The sequence below is a fragment of the Boleophthalmus pectinirostris genome, unplaced genomic scaffold (genome assembly GCF_026225935.1).
Source record: "Boleophthalmus pectinirostris isolate CB_2022bp ecotype Guang Dong unplaced genomic scaffold, ASM2622593v1 HiC_scaffold_12, whole genome shotgun sequence".
NCBI classification, from domain to species: domain Eukaryota; kingdom Metazoa; phylum Chordata; class Actinopteri; order Gobiiformes; family Gobiidae; genus Boleophthalmus; species Boleophthalmus pectinirostris.
The window spans coordinates 22932795-22954698 of NW_026571018.1; the positions used below are offsets into that span (position 1 = coordinate 22932795).

Below are 21904 nucleotides of genomic sequence, written 5' to 3' on the forward strand. Positions count from 1 at the left end.
CTGGACAATTCACAGTTAGTGTTAGTGTTTCAGTTAGTTTCATGAATCATTCATCTCTTGGACCCTTTGTTGAGAGAGCAAAAACTGATGGACGACAAGCAACCAAGATGGATACTGTATTAGTACAAGTGATGCTCCAGGTGTATGTGTCATGACATAACGGCTCTACATTGTGTAGGCATGTAATCAAACAAAAAATGTTGGAGATAAAAAAAATGTTACAGTAGATAAGGCCATGTAATTGAGACAGTGTGTCACATTTTATAGGCAGAAAGTGTTCTGGTTCAAATGAATCAAGTCAACTCATGTCTGTATGTTGATAAGCTTTAAATTCACTGATAAATGCAGTTTTGTTTGTTTTACAAGATAAGGAAATGCCACTGAAAGAAATTATCAACTTAAGCTTATTATAAATGGAGCAGTTTTAGCTAGAGCCACAAGAGGGCACTGTTGTGCCCTCACGTAGCTCAAGCATACGGGCTATGAGCGCTACTCATGTTTTACTGTATTGAGCAGCCTATATTACCAGGTAACTGCTTGCAAGTTATAAGACATTATTAATTTTAAATAAATACACTGATATAAGTTTACTTCCTCTGGGTGTGTTACAACAGAAAGGTATTAAATGTAGTGCTAAATTACGAAATGTAAAGTTTTATCATTTACTCCTCATTTTCGGAGTCAGAAAACCTTACTTGAAACACTACTGATAGTATCTTAACTTCCTGGGGATGAATGATGAAATAAACTTCAGAAAATGCATTGAAATAAATTAATATAGTATGACACTGAAGAGGTTTGTGTACTTGCTTACTAAGAATGTGAATAATGCATTCATCGGCTTTTTTTTTTAATTTTTTATTTTTTTTTATTTCAAGCAATAATTATTCTCTTCTCACACTATAGCTTAAGTAGTACTGTGGTAGACTGAAGGACGATTCATTGGCAATCTGCACATACAGATCCTAAAAACTACCACCAGTCACTCACAAATACAGGCAAGGTTAAGTGTTTTGCCCAAGGACACAACAGCAGTACACAATGGTCAGAGCTGGGATCAAACCATCAATCTTCTGCTTTTCTACTCAAAGTTGAAATCCTTTTATTACATCAAAGATAAAGTTGATGGTTTGATCCAGTATTATTATCTTTTATAAATGGTCAGAGACTCAATTCTACTTAATACCACTAAAATGTGCAGTTACATGAGTGATTAGTAATAGCTTCTAGAGACAGTGCTAGATGTTCATGGGATGTACTGCTGTAACACAATCAGTGAGAGATAAAAAGATTGAGTGCACTGTTTAATGATAGACATGACGTGGGTACTTTCAATTATCAATAGTATCTCTGAGCAAAAGCCTGACTCAGAGAACACCACCAGTGAAGAGAAATACATCCAAAAACACAAGACACAATGTATGAAGACACAAGATTTGATGTAAATGTCAATGTGTTTTTCAGATTTGAACATGAAACTTCTTCCATCAACAACAAACAACTTAAGTCAACTGTAAATAGAATTGTGTCGAATCCAAAATGGACTTGTATTGAATATTGTGAACACATCATCATGTCAGGGTCACCACAATGATTGGTATAATAATAATGAAAAAACTTATACTATACAACAAAACACTTAATCTCTTACTATTTCCAAGATAGAACAAGATAATCTAAAACTCTTACGAAAAGGACCAGTATCTTATTCATGTATTTTAGCTTTTAAATATTTACTTTCGGTTTAAGTTTCAATATGAAATCTAGCTATTGATTTATTTATTTGACAACCCTGGTGTTTGATCCTGATTAAGTTTGTACAAAGACACACCTTTACCTCTTCAAAAACCTTTTTAACAACAGCTTTTTCTGAGAACATTCCTTTTTTACAGGTGCTCCTGAACTTCCCGGAGACGGCACTGGCACAGACTAGTTTGATATCAGCTGGTCAATTAAGTCAGGTCATGAAAGAGGTAAATGTCTAAGCTCCCAATGACCTCACAGCATGTTTGATTAATTAAAGGTGACAAACTAATTCACCAGAGAAAGTGTACGATTCCAGGAGTCAGCTTGCAACTTTACCAAACGCATGAAAGAGAAGTTAAGCCAAATATTGTCATCTTTATTAAGGACACAAGGACACATATTTTTTATTATTCATATTAAATTTAATTTAATAATAAATTAAATAAATAAAGACTGATGGTTCTGACTGAAGCAGGAAAACTCTAAATCTCATAATTGTACAGTATTTCCAGTACAGTTAGACATACACGGTAAATGCAGTAAAATGCAATAATGACGTGTGTGTGCAGCAGTGTGGTGCTGTGCTGTGTGGTGCTGTGACCTTGTGTTGCTGTGATCTCTGTCAGTCTCTGTCAGAGATGTGCCTAAGAGGCTTGAAGCACCAATCAGTTTAGCACTGCCTCACCTCACTAATCTGATTACTTCAACAAGGTTGCTATAAAAGACCAGAGCAACTGCATACTTTTACTATCACTTTTATTATACTATGCTTATTCTATTGTACTTATTCTCATTCTGCTAAAATATATTTCTGATTCAGCCCCAATACTGTGCTTATTATAATGTTCATAATTAAATACTAAATTCCAGGTTAAATGAGTGAAGCTTACAAGATATTTTGTTTTCAACTCAAAATCTTTGAGCTATAAAATCTTTATTATGTTATAATCATATCATTACATGCATAATTACATGTATCTATGTTTTGCCAAATGTTTTGAATACCATGTTTTATAATGTATAATTAGGTGTTAGGTAGTTAGTTATATTATAGAATATATATGTATTGTAGATGGAAATTAAAATGTGCAAAAAAATTTAATAATTTAGTTGATGTTGTGTGAACAGGGCTATTGTCTCACAGATCTGGATGGAGGGTGAGTGGAGGTCCTGTTAGCATTATGATCACTGCTCAGGGTTATACGAGGCAATAGTCTAAGTACTTAACTCCATGTATTTAGGGTAATTTTTCTAAACACCAATGACTGACATGAAGAGGCTCCAGGTCACTCTGTAAATGAATGCGTTCAAGTACATTTTTATTATATCATAATTGCAGATGGAGTTCAGAGGGCCTAAATAACTCTACAGGAAATTTATTGCTCCACAAATATTGAATCTTACCATTATTTGTTAGCAATTGTCTCCAAAAACTTGCCATATTAATCTATCTTCTATCTATGTCTTAATGTCATTTCAACTGACAACAATCACATCTTTGGGGTTAATAATGGCATGACTTTCTGATGCTATAGTGAAAAAAAACTTACTTTGGTATATTTCTACTGACAATGAATGAATCAAGGCTGCACTAGCATCTGCAGTTTTACAAATATAATCCTGACCTATCCTGCATGTCCTGTCTCCTGCATCTCAATATTAAACTACTATGTGGTTATGTCATATGAACACAAACTATTAATCAATATGATCTGCAGTAAACAATTTAAACCTGTTTAAATCTGAGGTAGATAATTTGAATCTCTTTCCACATATTGGCACACATATTAGTATTTTTCATAGTTATTGTTTATATTAAACAGTTGCTTGGCTCAAACAAAGTGGTGGCCACAGTTGATACTTTCTCTACTGCCTCCACCCCCTTGCTGTGGTGTGGATTAAGAGCTAAGGAAGGCTGAGAAGTCAAAGCTTCCATGTCCTCTCCACTCTTCCTTTCCTGGACAACTGTCTGCAAGTGATTTTTGAACCAATGTGACTAGCAGAGCCCGGCCGGTGCCTCCTCACTGGGGCTACACTGTATTTGGGTTGATCTTAGTCTACAACTGGTCAAATCTGAACCTGGATTTCACAATTGGAGATGTGTTTTTTCCTTTTTTGGTGATCCATTTTTACCTGTGATACTTTTTTGATAGAAGACCAGAGAGGATCACGACTGAATACTTGACATATTGGAACTTAAATGGTGCTACTCATACAGAACCTTGAAGGTAAGAGGTTTGCATATCTGATGTTTTCTGTTTAGTGTGATACGGTAGACAGAAGATTTAGGTCTGTATTTGTTTAGATTAATTACAACAAAGGCCTATGTACATCTGCTGCTATTTGATGCAACCTTTTGATGTTCACAAAGTGCTGCAAGAACAGAGCAAGAATATTCAAGCCTGGGCTCCTCTTAACCTATTAGTAAAAGATAAGCTATTGTCAGCATTAGCCCCATTAGGAGCTTGTCAGACCATGGTACTTTGAGAATCTTACCTGAGGTAACCTATATTTGATGTTATGCACAGATTACACTGGAGCAAACAAAACTTCATACAGATATGCTGGGAAGTGTCAATTGATGTTATTCAACATGAATTTACGTATACTTTTAAATTGAAATTCTCAATTTTTTATTTGTAATTTTGAAAAGCCGAAATACAACTAGAGATATATTTAAATACTATGTTATCTAAATATTTGTCATGAAGTTTTAATTCTAAATATCACAATGAAGGAATTAATTGATTGACTATTTAAGTCTGACTGAGAAGTCTTTGATAAGACAGCTAAAGCTAAAGATAGACATCAAGTCCAGATTTAGGTCCACGTTACTTGGCTCCAAATTTCAAACTTTTAGTCCTCCACTGACTTAATCAGCTTAAAGAATGCACAGGTAGCACTAGATTCACAGAACAGTGTCCTCAGGTCCTCAGGTGCAAGTGTTCAGACTGTCCCTAAAGATCATTAAATCCTTAATGTCTTATTTATCCATTGCAGTGATGGCCTGGGAACAAGAGTTTAACTGAGTGCCTAAGGAGACCTCCTCCTCCACACAGACAGCTGCTGCCACAGTGAATCATCCTCCAACATCACACAGAGAAGATGGGCCCTCAGCGGGACCCTTGCCTTCTCCACAACCTCTCCTTCCACCCGCGATGGGGACGTCAGCCAGCCATGGACTACAAACATAAAAGACCTTTACACCACAAAAGGAACTGTTATCAGAATAGTTTATGCAAATCATTATTATTATCATCGCTAACACCACAGCTGCCATTACCCCGAATGAAACACACTGGGTCTATAAACTTCAAACTCCTATTCATCTTTGTATTACTATCATTTCTACCATGTCAAGCCTGGGCCACAACATTTAAAATGGCCCTGGTTGGACCTTGGAATTGTGATATTCTATACTCCAAAGCCCTCCCTGATATAGCAGCACGCCTTGCCATTGCACGCATCAATAAAGACCCGTATCTGAACAAAGGTTACTGGTATGACTACACTCTGATCACTGAAGACTGTAAATCATCCCGAGCCCTGGCCCGCTTCGGGGAGATGGAGGGCTACGGCTCTGCTTTCCTGGGACCAGCCAACCCCGCATACTGCTCCTCTGCTGCTTTGTACGCAAAACAGTGGGATGCAGGGTTACTCTCATGGGCGTGTCTCAAGCCTCACATGGAACACATGCATCCAAACTTTCTGCGTCCATTGCCATTGTCATCCCAAATTCTATTCAATGTGTTGAGGTACTTCAAGTGGGCGCATGTGGCCATAATCTCAGAGGAGACTGATATTTGGGAGGCCACAGGGTATGAGCTAGCATCATCTCTCAGAGCTCTTGGTTTGCCAGTTAAACCTGTCGTAGTGATGCAGGGGGACAAAGATGGACCTCGGCGAGCCCTGTCCAGAGTACGAGAGACTGATCGTGTGCGAGGTGAGTATGAACTCCCCATATTATCTCTAATGAATGTACAGTGTGTAATTACATTCTTGTACCTCTCTCTCTCTTTTTAGTGGTTGTCATGTGCATGCCCTCTGTGCTAATTGGAGGCCAGGCTCAATACCAGCTCCTAACCACAGCTCTACACATGCGTATGATTGACCGTGGCTATATTTTTATCCCCTATGACACCCTTCTCTACTCACTGCCCTACAAGGATGTGTCTTACCCTATGTTTGCCAATGACACCAAGCTCCGGAAAGCTTATGACGGCGTCCTCACCATCACAATGGACTCTGGAAAAATGGATTTCTTTGAGGCCTACAAAGATGCACAAGAAAAGTATGAGATTCGCAGCAGCTCAGAGCCAGAGAACGTAAGTTATCACAATAAATACAATGAACATTTGGAGATTGTTTACAGTTTTATCTTACATATATTATGTTTTCAAGGTATCTCCATTCTTTGGGACAATATACAACATGATGTACTTCACAGCCATGGCAGTGGAGCAAGCTCGAGAAAACAGTGGTCGTTGGGTAAATGGAGAAATCCTTGGTTACAATCAAGGAAGCTTTGAATTTCAAGGTTTCAACCAACATCTCCAAGCTGGTAGAAATGGTCAAGGCATGCAAGCCAGATTTGTAGTGCTGGACTACAGTGGCATGGGCACAACTCTGTACTCCACTCATGCTTTGGAAGCTATTCATAATGATGGGAAGACAGGAAGTTTGAAGTACCTAGGCCGTTCCATACATTTTGCCGGCAGCACTCCTTACACAGATTCAAGTTGTTGGTTCAGTCCATACTTTGCCTGTTCAGGTATTTGCTCATTTCAAATTAATCTTACCACATGTTTTTGTGAGATTTAACGTTAGCTTTTTGTATCACAGGGATGGATCCAGTCACACAATTGTTCTTGTTCTTCTTTTTCTTTGCATTGGCGGGAGGAGCCACAGTTAACCTGTTTTTACGATTCAAGTAAGCATGGCAAGACACATCTCTTTAAGCTTCATATTTAAAGTTATAACATCTTGTTCTGGGGCTATTTTAAGGCGAAGTGGGCGAGTTGGACTCAGTTTTGGAGGTGGAAATGGTGGATCTCCTAAAGTGGTACTCTCATTGGATGACCTGGTTTTTATCAATACTCAGCTCAGCAAAAGGGTAATTATTATTTATTTATTCATTATTACTTACTGGTGAATTTGTGTTGTGAGCTGTGCATTTATTCTTTGACTTGAGCAGAAACTTGCAGATGAAAGCCTTATGAAAAGTCAGCTTGATATGAAGACCCCTCACCACTCTGTGTCAGGCAGGAGTTACATGGCATGCACTCCGGAAAGCTCAAATGTTGCTGTTTTTGAAGTAAGAACTGGCTGTCTTATGGTTATGTCCTTAGCATATATGTATGTGTTACTTATTTATTTTATTTTTTTAATGTCTTGTTTCCTAGGGCGATTGGGTTTGGTTGAAAAAATGTCCCACTCAGGTTATAAGCGTAAATAATGCAACAGAGGATATCTTTGTTATGGTAAGCAATATAAAATGTCATTATAAACTATCTACTACATGCTAAAAGTGCAACACAAATAGGGCAATATATAACAGAAGGATCTCCTTTTCCAGCTCAGAGACATGAGACATGAGAACTTAAACCTGTTTTTGGGACTTTTTTTGGACTCTGGGATTTTTGGGGTTGTGACTGAACACTGCTCTCGGGGCAGCCTGGAAGACCTACTCAGTAATGAAGAAGTGAGACTCGACTGGATGTTCAAATCGTCTCTGTTAATGGATCTGATACGGGTACTTGACCAATGTCCATTTACTTAAATCCAAAGCGCTTCAACTTTACTAATGTATGTATTTGTTGTTGATTTCACCAGGGGATGAAGTACTTGCACCACCGAGGCATTGTTCATGGGCGGCTCAAGTCCAGAAACTGTGTTGTTGATGGCCGCTTTGTGCTGAAGGTCACAGATTATGGATTCAATGCACTATTACTGACTCAGAACATCTGCGAAGATGATGAGAAACCTGAAGGTGAGCCATCCATCAATGACTGTTGCAGCCCTTTACAGATGCCACAAATGTACAAATACTTAGTTGGAATTTTTTCTTTATTTTTAGATATGTTTTGGACAGCTCCTGAGTTGCTTCGTAATGCAACAGCAAGGAAAAGAGGCACCTTTCAGGGAGATGTTTACAGCTTTGCCATAATTATCCAGGAAGTTATTAGCCGCTCTGCTCCTTTCTGTATGCTTGACATGCCAGCTACAGGTAAGCAAACCAACAGTAGAGATACCCTGCAGATAAATGCTGATACAGCACAAACTTTTATGCTTTTGTCCCTTGTGACGACAGAAATTATCAACAAGATCAGAGAGCCTCCACCATTATGCCGACCAACAGTGTCTGTGGATGAGGCTCCGCTGGATGTGATTCAGGTGATGAAACAAGCCTGGAGCGAGGAGGCAGAAAAAAGACCAAACTTTGAGGAAATATTCAAGCAGGTAAATAACAGATGTATGCGGCTAGCTGATCTGACAGTGGGTTTAAGAACATGATAACATGTCAATCAGTTCATTTTGTTTTGTTTTGTTTTTTTTTTAGTTCAAGAACATCACAAAGGGAAAGAAGACCAATATAATTGATTCTATGCTACGCATGCTGGAGCAGTACTCCTCAAACCTGGAGGATTTGATCCGAGAGAGGACAGAGGAGCTAGAGGTAGAAAGACAGAAGACTGATAAGCTGCTGGCTCAGATGTTGCCCAAGTGAGTCTCTAACTGCCTTCCAATTGGCCATATCAAATACAAAGTGTTCAGTATTTACATATTCAGTATGGCTGACAGTATAATTGTTTAATGACATGGGTGTATCTCTTAGGACTGTGGCTCAGGCTCTAAAACTGGGCAAACCCGTAAAGCCAGAGTATTTTGATGAAGTTACATTGTACTTCAGTGATATTGTGGGATTCACCACTATCTCAGCTCTGAGTGAGCCCATCGAGGTAGTTGATCTTCTGAATGACCTCTATACCTGTTTTGATGCCATCATCGGTTCACATGATGTCTATAAAGTAAGTGGAATCCTCTGTGGTCCTTGAGCTCTCTATATTTATAATTCAATCATAACCATTTTGTTCATGTGATTTTTCAGGTGGAAACTATTGGAGATGCTTACATGGTAGCATCAGGGGTCCCAAACAGAAATGGAAATCGTCATGCAGCAGAGATGGCCAACATGTCTCTGGACATCTTACACTGCATTGGGACATTCAAAATGAGGCACATGCCTGAACTCAAAGTTAGGATTCGAATCGGCCTCCACTCTGGTATGTATCAAGCATTAAATTTGTTTTAGTTTATTTTTGTAAAATAAAGCCTCATGTTCCAGAACTAAGCATTCTGAGCATTGCACCACACAGTTTTAATTGCTAAATTTTGAAACAGGCAGTGAAATACTCAAAATATCAGTTAAAATATATCAAAGTGAGAAGATTGTTCCACGGGAATGGCTAATGCAGTTTCTCAAGCTGCTGAGGCAGTGGGGTATTTTTACTTCCTTTATCCACGTCTGGAAACTATTCCTGGGACACGGAACGTTATCCACTTAGTGTTGGTGTCATCCAATTAACACACTGTGCAGTCTATTTCATATTCTGAAACCATATGCCCACTACAACAAAGATTTTATTTAGAAATAAGGTTTGCCACTACATACACACACACACACACACACACCATTTATCTATGCACGCTGCATAGATACACAGGCCTTCTACAGCATATACATATAAACAAATATGGTTTGATGATGGTATGGGACTGGATCTTGTTCCTTTTGTCCCCTTCACTTAACAGTAATCTCCCTATCAAAAATCATATAAATAATAACAGGAGCCCATGTATTCTGTTTCAGGCCCTGTGGTAGCTGGAGTAGTGGGTCTCACTATGCCACGATACTGTCTGTTTGGGGACACAGTCAACACTGCTTCACGAATGGAGTCCACGGGGTTGCGTGAGTATCTGAACGCTACATTTATAGAGTGACCGTCTCTAATAGTATTTTAATCCAAAAAGTTATAAAGCTGCGCCCCCTGCAGGAGAGCATATGTAAGGGTTGTATATTTGCTTAAGGTTAAACTGGGCGTGCACTTCGTACTAATCTTTTAAGGCTATCAGAAGAATTAAAGCGCAATCTGAAGTTTCTTTGAACTGTTTAGTAACCCCCACCCCCATTTTACAAGTTTACATTTAACACCAATTACAGGACAATGCTAATTTAGCCACAAATTAGATACAAGATATTAAATATATTTTATTTACTTTATTTGGACTCTTTAACGTGAACAGATTTTTAAATTAAGAGGTAATAGTAATTTAGCATAGTGTGAAGCATTGGCACTTAGTGGATGATTGTGAATGTCAGCTATCTACTAATTTTAAATAGTGATTGATAATTTTTGTTTGTAAAAATAATAACAACAGATTTGTATATATTGGCAGCTTATCGGATTCATGTCAATCAGAGCACAGTTGATGTTTTGAAGAGCTTGAAGCTGGGATACAAGATTACCACAAGAGGCCTGACAGAGCTAAAGGTAAAATCAATAAACATGCTTCAGCATCATATTTATCATGTGCACAATGTCCTTGTGCAGCACCTCTCAAATGCAAATATGTTTGTGTTCAGGGGAAAGGTGTTGAAAACACATACTGGTTAGTCGGGAGAGAGGACTTTACCAAACCACTGCCTATTCCACCAGACCTTCAAGGGTACGTGCGCTTTCTATCTGATGTCTCCATAAGTGTGTGTATATGATCAAACCAGTACATTTACATCATAATTCTTTGTTACAGGGGAAGTAACCACGGTATTAGTTTAGAGGAAATACCAGTAGATAGACGGCAGAAATTTTTGGATCGACAAAAGAAGATGGGGTAAACTGACAATGACTCTTTTTTATAAATGAGTGTCCCCACAAACTCCAGGACAATGTGTGACTGCATGTGGAGGACATCATGAAGACAAGTGCATCAAGACACTTGTCTTGATGCACCCCCCCCCCTCCCCCAGATTTATACTGTGTGATAAGTCTGTAGTTGGTACAAGTACACAAGAACTTTACATAAACATATCCATTTTATTTTTTAACTATAATCAGTGAGAGTTAAACAGTCCATACATTCTTTTTGGATACAGTGTTCTTGTTTTTCTTTCCTAAATGACACCTTTACGAGTGAAACCCCTGGTACTGTCACACATACAGAGCCTTCTGCTGTTCAGTACAGCTGGACAGTAAAGACATGGAGTTATCTTCTGTTCTTCTAAGCCCAAAACTTGTGAAGAGGCATACTTATGGACCAAGGAGCAGTTTTCATTGAGCCTCCACGCCTTGGGGAACTCTGTATTTAGTTAGTTTGTTTTGTGCCCTGCAGAGGTTGGGTGCTCCTACAGGAGTATTTTCTGCTTGGTTTCCCTTCACTCCAAACACAAAGGGTGTCCTCAGCTTAACAGGAGACGTGGCTACATTGAGCTCAAAGGGGATTTTTCTGTTTAAGACATGTCCCACTCTGCTATGGCATCACTAAAGGCACTGTGGCACTGAAGCAAGCAACAAGAATGTGTCAGATTTTTTAAAGACAGAATCATTTTAGTTTTTTCTTTCCTTTTTTCTCTGGAATCATTTTGTTCTTCTTGATCATGGGCACTGCTTTTCCGGAATCAAAAATGACCATATTGATTTGTAAGTGACACAGCAGTCATTGGTAAATAACAGATACAAAGGCAACACCAAGAACATGCATCAATACAATTAAGTTTGAAATGATTATTAACGTATATAATTCTCTCTAGGGTCTAATTCAATTTGCCAAAGAGGTAATGCTTCTGTATATAAATTGACTGAAATGGATGATGATCTGTAAATAAATACTTGTTATAGTGGAAATTATGTGTTTTTGTACTACTCAGAAATGGTGTGCAAAAATTGATCTATGTGAGCCCAGTCACTTAGATTACCCATAACAACAACCTATCACTGAGAGAGGTAATTGTTATTTTTGACACTTGCAAGAGGACAATTGGATCACTGGAAAGGTTGCTGTAACATTAGTTAAAAAAAAATGTTATTCATGCTCCATTTATTTCTAACGTGGGCAATCTTCCAAAGTCAATAAGCGACACAAAACTGTTGATTCAAAGTAGAAGTAAGGTGTTATTTTAGTGCAGCCAATTTATTCTTGAACAACATGTAAACATAAATATGTGAGTTTTTACAAAACAGGACTGAGAAAACATTTTGTCTGGCTGAAATGTGTATTGCGATAAATAAAGTCTGTCTATATAGTATTTACTTCAGAAGTGACCAGTGGGACCTTTACGTATGACCCCCATGATTTACTATTGCTTTTCTTGTGTCTTTGCGCACACGGTGCAACACCCAGCGCGTGAAAGTCCACATACCACACAGGCCCTGTGTATGCGGCGAACACGGTGTTCCTCTGCGCAACCCCTCACATATGACTGGCACCGGCTCCAAGGTGCCAGTCTCTCAGCGGAGTCAAGTTCGCCACGCGCACCGACAGAGAGAGCGGAAGTCTGTCAGCAATCTGTTCATACTGATCAATGAAACCATAGGGATATGTACAGCTTACAGTAAATGCATGTTTGGTGGGTAGGCCTATAGTCAACTTAGTTTGTAATTTAATTAATAATTTTGAAGGAACACTACAGGATAATTTATACACAAATTATATTAAAGTAAAGAATTGCTACTACTCTAGATTGAAGATTTGCAATTATTCACAATAAAAAAACAGTCGTGTCATTGTAATCTCATTATAGATCTACAACAGACATATTTGGGATCACATTGGTTTAATTACTACATGGTTGAGAACGCATAGAAACAAGCTTTATTTTGAAAGGACACCCGGAAGCGCCATTATACCTGCTGCGTTTCACTGGCGCTCGCACAGACTGGGCATCCTCAGAGTCAGACAGGTGGAGGAGACCGCACGGTGAAGGACTGGGCTGGGCTGCTGGACGAGCACCGTGGACGCCGCGTGGACGGTCTGGTGGCGGTGCGCGGACCCTTTATGCCCAAAATGAACCCCTCGAACTTGCTCTGGTCCGTTTTCCCGTCATATGGACTCCTGGATGTGGGCACGAGAAGGACGAGGGATGTAGCTGATTCCTGAGGGCACCGCGTGGACTGTGGCGTTCCTGGGTGAATTTGATCGGCTTGTGATCGTCTCGTTCCGCCTTGGCTATGGAGAACCAGGCAGCCGAGCAGCACAGCTATGAGGACGTCCAAAAAAGCGGCTATCTCCGCAAACATAAATCAATGCACCGGCGCTTCTTCGTGCTGAGGGCGGCCTCGGAGCGTGGTCCCGCGCGCTTGGAGTACTATGAAAACGAGAAGAAATTCCGCAGTAAATCACCAGTGCCCAAAAAAGTGCTCAGTCTGGAGACTTGCTTTAACATCAACAAGCGGGCAGATTCCAAAAACAAACACATGATAGTGCTTTACACCCGCAGTGAGAGCTTTGCCATAGCGGCGGACAGCGAGGAGATCCAAAACGAGTGGTACCAAGCGATGCTGGACCTTCAGTGCAACTGTAAGATTCACAGCTGGGATGTGGTCGGACTGGATGGTTTTGCACGAGGCCTGACCTGCTCCAGTCTGTTTGTGCTTATAATGTGTCAGGCATCTAGCCTTATTTCACCACCATTTACAACGTGGCTCCATTTTATGTGAAGCATCCTCTGTTTATTCAAAACTGTGAAATTTGGACAGTGTGGTTTGGTTCGGGGCATTGGGTTCATTAACCCTCCATGCTTGAGCGCAATATGCACCATTTGCATGAATATATTTTATTTTATTTATTTGCACTCGATTTTGTTCACTCGGTGCCTTAAATGGCATTGCTACATGTTGAATAGCAGCTTGTTTTTCAGTGAGGCACATCCCATTTGCTGTGACGGTGTATTTTGCATGGCGCAGTGAGCATATAGCAACCATGCGAGGGACGCATCATATAGTAGTAGCCTATCGCGGTGCACTCCGCCGGAGCCGTGTTGTTGTTTTTCTGCACAGCTCTCTCTCTCTCTCTCTCTCTCTCTCTCTCTCTCTCTCGCTCTAGCTACGTTCGCCTAACCTACATTCGCGCTACACGCCGCTGCTAGGCAGGCGATGGCATCGCCAGTGCGCCTTCTTAGTAAAATTGCATATCGTTTTAAATAGTCCGGTTTTTACATTGTTATCCTTCGGATGAAGTAAAGCACCAGCGCCCACCCTCCCTGTTTTGACTCGTGCGCTTCTGTCAGACAGATAGGGCTTACCCACTTCGCGCGCGTTATGGTGTGATCTTAGAACTGAAGCGATGGAGGGAGCCCCCCATTTTATTCACGTTTCCCTTTCACGAATAACTGGAATAAATAAAATATATTGTCAAATTGCGCATGTGCAAGATATATTTATTATTTCAATTCCATTGTGTCTAGCCTATCAAATTGTTATTTACACGAACTTACGACTGGCATTGATATAGCAGCCAATGGCAAAAGTAGCCTTTTATTTGTATAACATATGATGGATTATTTGATAACTTTTTAATTGCTTTATCATTTTTATCATTGCTGTTCAGTACATTAATATAATTTATTATTTCCCCCAGGCAAAACTCCAGATGACTATGGCAGTAGTGGTGAATGCAGCTCACCATCTCCGATCCCAACCTTTAAAGAAGTATGGCAGGTTAAGGTGTGGCCCAAAGGTCTTGGACATGCCCGAAACCTGGTGGGCATCTACCGGCTGTGCCTCACCGACAAAACGGTCAACTTTGTCAAACTCAATTCAGATGTGGCTTCTGTGGTGCTGCAGCTAATGAACGTGCGCCGCTGCGGTCACTCAGAGAACTTCTTCTTTATAGAAGTGGGCCGCTCCGCCATCACTGGTCCAGGGGAGTTCTGGATGCAGGTGGACGACTCTGTGGTGGCTCAGAATATGCATGAGACCTTGCTGGAAGCCATGAAGGCCTTAAGTGAAGAATTTCGCCAGCGCAGTAAGTCACAGTCTGTGGGGACATCATGTGGGACTGCCTCTAACCCCATCAGTGTTCCCAGCCGTCGCCATCACCCAAACCTTCCCCCCAGCCAGGTGGGTTTCTCCAGGCGTGCCCGCACTGAGACACCAGGTAGCAGCACAAGCACTTCACCCACATCTCGCTATGGCTTCCCTAGAGCCAGGACAGCCAGCATTGGGGCACGCTCAGAAGAGAGTGGAACAAGTGGCAAAGGAACATGGGCCAGCTCAAGCCCAAGCCTTAATGGATCTTGTTCAACTACACCCACATTGAGGCCCAAACCCACCCGGGCACCCACTCCTGCTAAAATCACCCTTAGCCTCGCAAGGTACACCCCTAACCCAGCGCCCTCCCCTGCCCCCAGCTTGTCCTCCAGCTCCGGCCATGGCTCTGAGTGTGGACTGGTGGGGGCAGCGGTGGGAGGCATGACAATCTGTTCTTACCCTCGGGTCTCTCAGAGAGTGTCTATTTCAGGCTCCCCCAGTGATTACGGCTCCTCTGATGAGTATGGCTCAAGTCCTGGGGAGCACTCTTTGCTTGTCCCAAGTTTGTCTGGGCATCATGGCGAGGGAATGTCCAGCTACATTGTCATGGGGCACTCCCATCATCGCTCCAAAGGCCGTAGGATTCTGCGGCGATCTTCAAGTAGAGAATGTGAGGCAGAGCACAGACTACTAAGTAAAAGATCTTCTTTACCTTTAGCGTCTCATGAACGGCTCACTCCACACCGCAAAGAGGAGGAAGATGAGGATGAGGAGTACACATTCATGTCTCAGTGTGCAGACAGGGGGGCTACAGGGGAGAGTAAGAAAAGGGGAGAGAAAAGCCAGGGAGCTGTGGCTGGAGCCTTGGATAGTGGCTACATGTCAATGCTGCCTGGTGTCTCAACTCCTCCAGTGTCTCTGTCTCTCGGTATGGGCATATCTGATAAAGGAGGGGACGAATACATGGCAATGACACCCAACAACAGTGTGTCTCCCCCTCGCCACATGCGACAGCCCAACACAGAGGGCTACATGCTCATGTCTCCCAACAGCAGTAGCTCCACAGATCTGCCTGGGCTGAGCATGTGGGAGGGTAGGGACAACACGGAGAGTCGGACACAGACCAACTATATGAACGTGTCTCCTGTTAGCAGCCGCTCTGCCTGCAACACCCCCCCCTCTCATCCCGAGCAAAACCAAATGCAGCCAAAAATGTTCAATTCTTATTTCTCTCTTCCAAGAGCCTATCAACATACTCTTTGTACTCGCTTTGAGGATGACTTGAGCAAGAGGGGGAGAAAAAGGACAGCAGTGTTGATCACACTAGTAGAAAAGGTGCCATGGTGTTTAGTAAAAGGAACAAAATGACAGTGGGCCCAGCAGGAGGCTGCCAACTCTCTATGTCTTCCTCCTCCTTCTCCTCCAGTTCAGCCAGCAGTGAGAGTCTGGAGGACAAGTCCTTATCAGCAGGGCGAGGGCTGAGTCTTTTAAGGACAGGTGTAGAGTACAAAAGTGCTGGAACAAGCACGAAGGATGGACATCACCCAAAACGTGGCTCAAGTAAGAGCCCAAAGCAGCAAAGAAGGAGTCGTCCTCTGAGTGGATCGGACTTGTTTAAAGCAAACACCCTGCCTCGCGTCAAAGAGAACCTGCCTCCGAAAATGTCAAAGGGCGTGGGGGAATATGTGAGCATTGTGTTTACAGAAGACAAGTACAGTGTACATCATGAAGGCACACATCATGGACACTCTGTCATACACGGCACCCTGCGTCCTGTGAACCAGCCCCTTCTTTGTCATAATAACATGGCCAACCTTCCCCGCAGTTTCTCAGCTCCTCTTTCTGTCCCTGCAGAATATGTTAGCATGGACCTGGGGAAGTCCTCCACAAACACTATTCCTGTCAGGTCCACTTTCAACACCCCCCAAGGCTCTCCATCTACGACCCCAAAAGTCAAACACACTACGCCTTCTCCTCTGGCCGCTGAGAGCAACCTTGGGTACAGGCCAGGGATGCCCTCAGTGGAGGCGTCCAGTTTGAGCTTTTCTCCCGTGAAATCTGTGAAGTCTCCGGAGCGGGGCAGTCGGTTGGTTCGTGGCGACACACAGGGACGTTGTAGCCACCATGCAGACAAGTTTAACTCTCCTCCATCACACCCGTCTCCATCTTCTGCCTCCCATTTTCCAGAGGGCAGCCAGCCACCCAGCCATCGACACCTGGACTGCTCACAATGGGATAGTGGCCAAGCACCTGCTGCAGCACCACAAGTCTCAAGCTCATCTGCACAGCAAGGCCTTAACTACATTGACCTTGACTTGGCCGTTAAAGAGAGCCCTCAGGCCGGACCCTACAACACAGGAGGCAGCAGCATTGGCCCCAGCCTCAACGCTTATGCCAGTATTGATTTCTACAAGTCCGAAGAACTGAGAGCACACCAGAGCAGTAAAAAGGAAGGTCAAGGTAAGTGCCACACAGGGATAAAATATCAAATTGTCCATAGTATATATGCCACACCTTGAATTATCAGTTTGCCCTGTTCATAGGAGACACTCTAGGTTTTTATCGCCTCTATAGTATTTCATTTTCTATTTTGACACTTTGATTGCAAGTGTTGAGACACAGTTACAGTGACAGTAATAATATAAAAAAGTGCTTAGGCTGTGATTGTGATTTAATTTTTAACATAAACAATCTTGAATGTGAACAGTCTTCTGACAATAAAGGTATTAATAACTTTTGTCTATTTTTTAAAGGTTTTATTTTAGCTCATTTTACATATACATAGAACCACTTCATTAGTTTGATGATGTGAACAAAATATGGATTTAATTTATTGAGTTTAGTTGTATTACATTTGTTTGAGGAGCACCTGTGCCTGTAGCTGGTTGTGTTACTCTGTTTCCAGGCAGTGGGCTGTAGTCTGTAGAGACTCTTATTATCACAAGTGGATGTGGGAGAGCAAAGCCAATTGATTTGTCTGCTAGTAATGAGCTGCACAGAATGAACAGGTGCAATGTGCTGTGGTTATGTGTGTGTATGGAAGACTCCACAACTTTGCTTTTATTATAAAATGACTTATTATTGACTTGTTATTGAGGAGTAATGCAAATTATACACAATAAAATGTGTTTACTGGCCAGTTACTTAAAAATACGTATAGAGGTTGAGTTGTGCCATCATGAATTCAACTTAAACTATTCTAAATAATTACTGTTCAAACTAATGTGCAATTTATTTGTAATAACATTTAGCTAGTGAATGGTTACTTTGTACTGATGTATGATTTTAGTTGGAAGAATAATGGGCCATTTGTATTCCCTTCTTTGTGTTAAATAATTAAAATCCTTGTTAACTACAGTGTTTACCCCACTCACTCATTACCTGCTGTCACATTTGAATTAATTATTTAGCACAGTATGCAAAGAAGGCCTACTATAACCACACTACGCCTATTTCAAATACATAAATGATACAAGTAGATGTACTTCACTCTCTCAAAAGTATGCATTTTGTAATAAATATATATGAATCATTTATTACTAACTTATTTTTTGCTTTTTCAGATTGTTGACCTGCTCTTTAGTCGAATCGGAGGATGACAACGTGACAGCTCCAAGCATCACAGCCCAGTCTGTTGTTGTTAACTCTACACTGGACTTACCTGTTCAACCAAATGTGTGCCAAACATGCATGCATACAGACTTTCATATAAGGTGAGGGATTGTGTTTAAATTAACTTGACATTTGATGACAACTGGTAACACTGACATATTAAAAATGTAACAGCACTATAGGCTCATTCAATCAGACCCATACGGACTCAATCAACCAATCGCTTTTTTAAAGGGTTTCAGGGAATATTAAAACTCGTTCACCTCTGCAGTGCTCAAAAAGTTTGGAAAAAATTATAAACAGTTTCTTTTTTGTTCTACAGTATTATGTGATAATCCTCATCAAATGTCACTTTGATTTGAAGTTAAAAAGGGAATGCAGTCACGATGACACTTGTCACTGTAATTTTCTATTAATCTAGAAAGTGTTTGATTACTGAAAGATTTCTGTTAGTTACGCAATGGATTTTAATAAAAACTGAATCTTTTTTCAAGAAATTGGACAGGTAGTTTTTATAATGAAGACACGTATGGTTACATTACATTGGGAAATTTCTGGAATATTGGAATATTTCTATTCCAGTATTTAAAAAAAAAAAAATAAGGCAAAGTAGCATCATTCATATTCACAAAATATAAAATAAATCTATTGCGTAGCACAGAAAACCGAAGGACAAACTGCGTCTTAAGTTTTTATTCCTCTGCAGTATGGACTATAGTAGTATTAGTTTAATAATCAGAACTATTGCACATACTGTAGTTTGCTTTCTTCTTAATTCTACTATAGAGAGACACATTACAACAGTACAATATATACAATTTACAATATACATACAGTATAATGAGTAATACTATATAGCCTAGATATATATATATACTCTTTTATAAAGTGCCTCATTTTTGATTGTAGCTGTTTTTACAGGTAATTTTCAAATGGGTTGAAAAAAGAAAATTGTTGTTTCTCACCTGAGTCTAAATTGTGAACCTTAAAATGAACATAATCCTTATACTACCATTATTAAACTGTAATCAAATTGCCTTACTATAAAAATCTAGTTTTGTTGAGTTGCCGTGCCTACTACTTCAGCCACAATGTAAGCACTCTGTAGTTTTTTTGTTGGTCTTCAAATTGAGGTTTGGTAAAAAAAAAAGAAAAAAAAAAAAGACGCAAAAAAATAAAAATAAAAACAAATATCATATCAGTATTTTGTGTGGATCAGTCAGACTTTAATTGTCACTGAAAATGGCCATGGCTTTGAATTCAAGTTGTCATTACTTCCATTAGAACATTTTGCTGCTGTCACTAAGAATTGCCAAAAACATCTGACATAATTTCAGAGAGGACAATGAAAACCGTAAAAGAAAAGACGCTGCATCAAATGACATGTTATAAACTGCAAAAAGATTTGGTTGAGAATTGTGGTTTATGTCGGTCATGAAACATTAACAAATTCAAATGATTCAATAAAAACTTGAGTTACTGGATCTGACTGTGCATTTACAGGGTACAGATGAAAAACTGTTTATGTTTTTTTTATGCTGGTAGCTTTTCCCACATTTAGATTGATATGTTTTTATCATCTGAGCTCAGAACACTGTTGCAGAGGTGTTACTTCATTGTCCGAACCGAAAGTATTTATTTAGTAAATGACAGTATGTGTATGTTAGAAATGACGTTAGGCAACATTGTGTAAAATTCTTCACTAAGAGTCTTTCTAAAGAGGAGATACTCAAGTGCCTGACTGTAATTAGTATTTTATTTGTATTTTTGTGTTTTTTTTATTTTGTGTCATTACTTGTGAATAATTTAAACCAGCTTTGGAAAACTATGAGTCTTCCACTTTAAGCATTTCTGTTGGGGCTCTACACAACGCCAGTTGCTATCTGGTGCCAAAGTTTTTGTGTGACTTTTTGTGCATACTCAAAAAGTGGCTAACAATTTTAAATTAGAGTCTGTTTGTGAAAAATGGACTACTGCCAGCAGTTTGTGCTCAAACTTCATTGCCAAATCCAAACATTTACATTTGTATTATACTTTTATAGCCATTAGTGTAACCATTACTATTTATGATCTTTTATAATCACTTTGTTATTCCTTCAGTGTGACTATCTAATTGGGGATTACCAAGATTTGGTGACTGTGCCCATAATCTGTAATCTCATGTCCAGGCAGACAAAACAGTTGGTCATAAAGCCCCTTGAGGAGTCTGAGAAGGTTTTTAAAGACTAAAATTCTTCAAAGTCTTGACACAGCAGCACTTCATGTATTTTTATTTAATCAAAATTAAGTTGTTTTTTTTTTGCTTTGTTATAACTTTATCTTGACTTGTAAAGTGGGTGCTGAGGTAAAAAAACTGACATTTTGTTAACTCTCTGATTCTAACTGTGGGAAATGATACTGTAAGTACAATCAAGATGGTGTCTATAATTACAATGGAAAGAGAATTGTATGTATTTTAAATTTATTGGAAAAAACTTTGATAATGATGTAACATGTACAGGCGGAATGGGAACTATGGCTATGTAAACTGTGTATAGTGGAGTTTGCTCATGGGGTGAGGGATGGGCATGGGATTGATCTGAATATTGATGAATCTTGTCTGTGATGTAGACAGCGTCAATGTTTTTGATAAAAGGATAAATGGTATGAAAAAGTCCAGATTCCAGTGTTTTCCTATCTCTGTTTAAAGGTCTGCATTGACAGTGTGTCCAATGTGTCCAGATTGTGTTAAACTAATCATCGTTTAGGCTTATTTACCTGTGTATATAGTCTTATTTACCTGTATATTACCTGTTATGGCGTACAATGCACTCATACAATGAAGCTGTATCTACATAGACATATTCATTTTCATATAGGCTTGTCTAAGACCTGCTTCTTGTGAATACTTAAATACAATACACACACACACACACAGCAGTGCAGGTGCTCTCAACGAGTCAAATGGATGGCACATACAACACTCAGGTTTGAATACAGTCTTCTTACATGTGGCCAAACAAAGTGCAGTGTATTTTCTTACCGTTAAAACAAAAGAGCTGTGCGTGCCTGGTCTTTACAGCGCCTTAAAGTCGAATTGTTGTGCATAAATCCACATGTTCGCAGTATCCGCATAAAGTTGAAGTCACACAAATAAAATGATCCAAACTCCGAAACGCCCCAGTGCGGTATTAGATATGAAGAGCGTATATGGGGAAAGTGAGGGTCACCTGTGCAGCTCTGGTTCACTTATGAGTGCATTTGTCTTTAACTGGACAGGCGTCACATAGTCACGTAGGCTAGTAGTACATGTTTTGAAATAGGAATTAACACCGTTAAACGATAGGGTGCCATAGCGGAGGAGTGTGCTCCCTGTGGTACAGATGTCCGCGTGCAGGGAAATCTGGATTCAGACATTGTCAGTTTATCTTCAGTTCATTTCAATGATCATCCCACATTTACTCACATTATTATTGCAGTGATATTTTAACATATGAACTAAACTTAAATATAATAATAATATAATAATATAATAATAATAA

General features: G+C 40.1%; 2 protein-coding genes across 2 annotated transcripts; both read left to right on the top strand.

Annotated features, from left to right (window-relative positions):
* Positions 1-5: 5 nt before the first annotated feature.
* Positions 6-12291, top strand: gucy2d (guanylate cyclase 2D, retinal). The gene is made up of 20 exons (XM_020922958.2): positions 6-1973; positions 3900-3974; positions 4747-5689; positions 5770-6071; positions 6148-6517; positions 6589-6676; positions 6751-6859; positions 6941-7060; positions 7149-7226; positions 7322-7498; positions 7579-7735; positions 7823-7972; positions 8057-8205; positions 8306-8469; positions 8582-8774; positions 8855-9029; positions 9617-9715; positions 10204-10298; positions 10391-10473; positions 10558-12291. The coding sequence occupies exons 3-20, from the start codon at positions 4852-4854 to the stop codon at positions 10640-10642; spliced, it is 3432 nt and encodes a 1143-aa protein (XP_020778617.1). The 5' UTR covers positions 6-1973; positions 3900-3974; positions 4747-4851; the 3' UTR covers positions 10643-12291.
* A 667-nt stretch (positions 12292-12958) lies between these two features.
* Positions 12959-19565, top strand: si:ch211-284e13.4 (insulin receptor substrate 1-B). The gene is given in 4 exon segments (XM_055148449.1): positions 12959-13383; positions 14380-16053; positions 16056-17231; positions 18335-19565. Coding segments are annotated over 4 exon segments (3270 nt in total). The 5' UTR covers positions 12959-12971; the 3' UTR covers positions 18343-19565.
* Positions 19566-21904: the final 2339 nt, after the last annotated feature.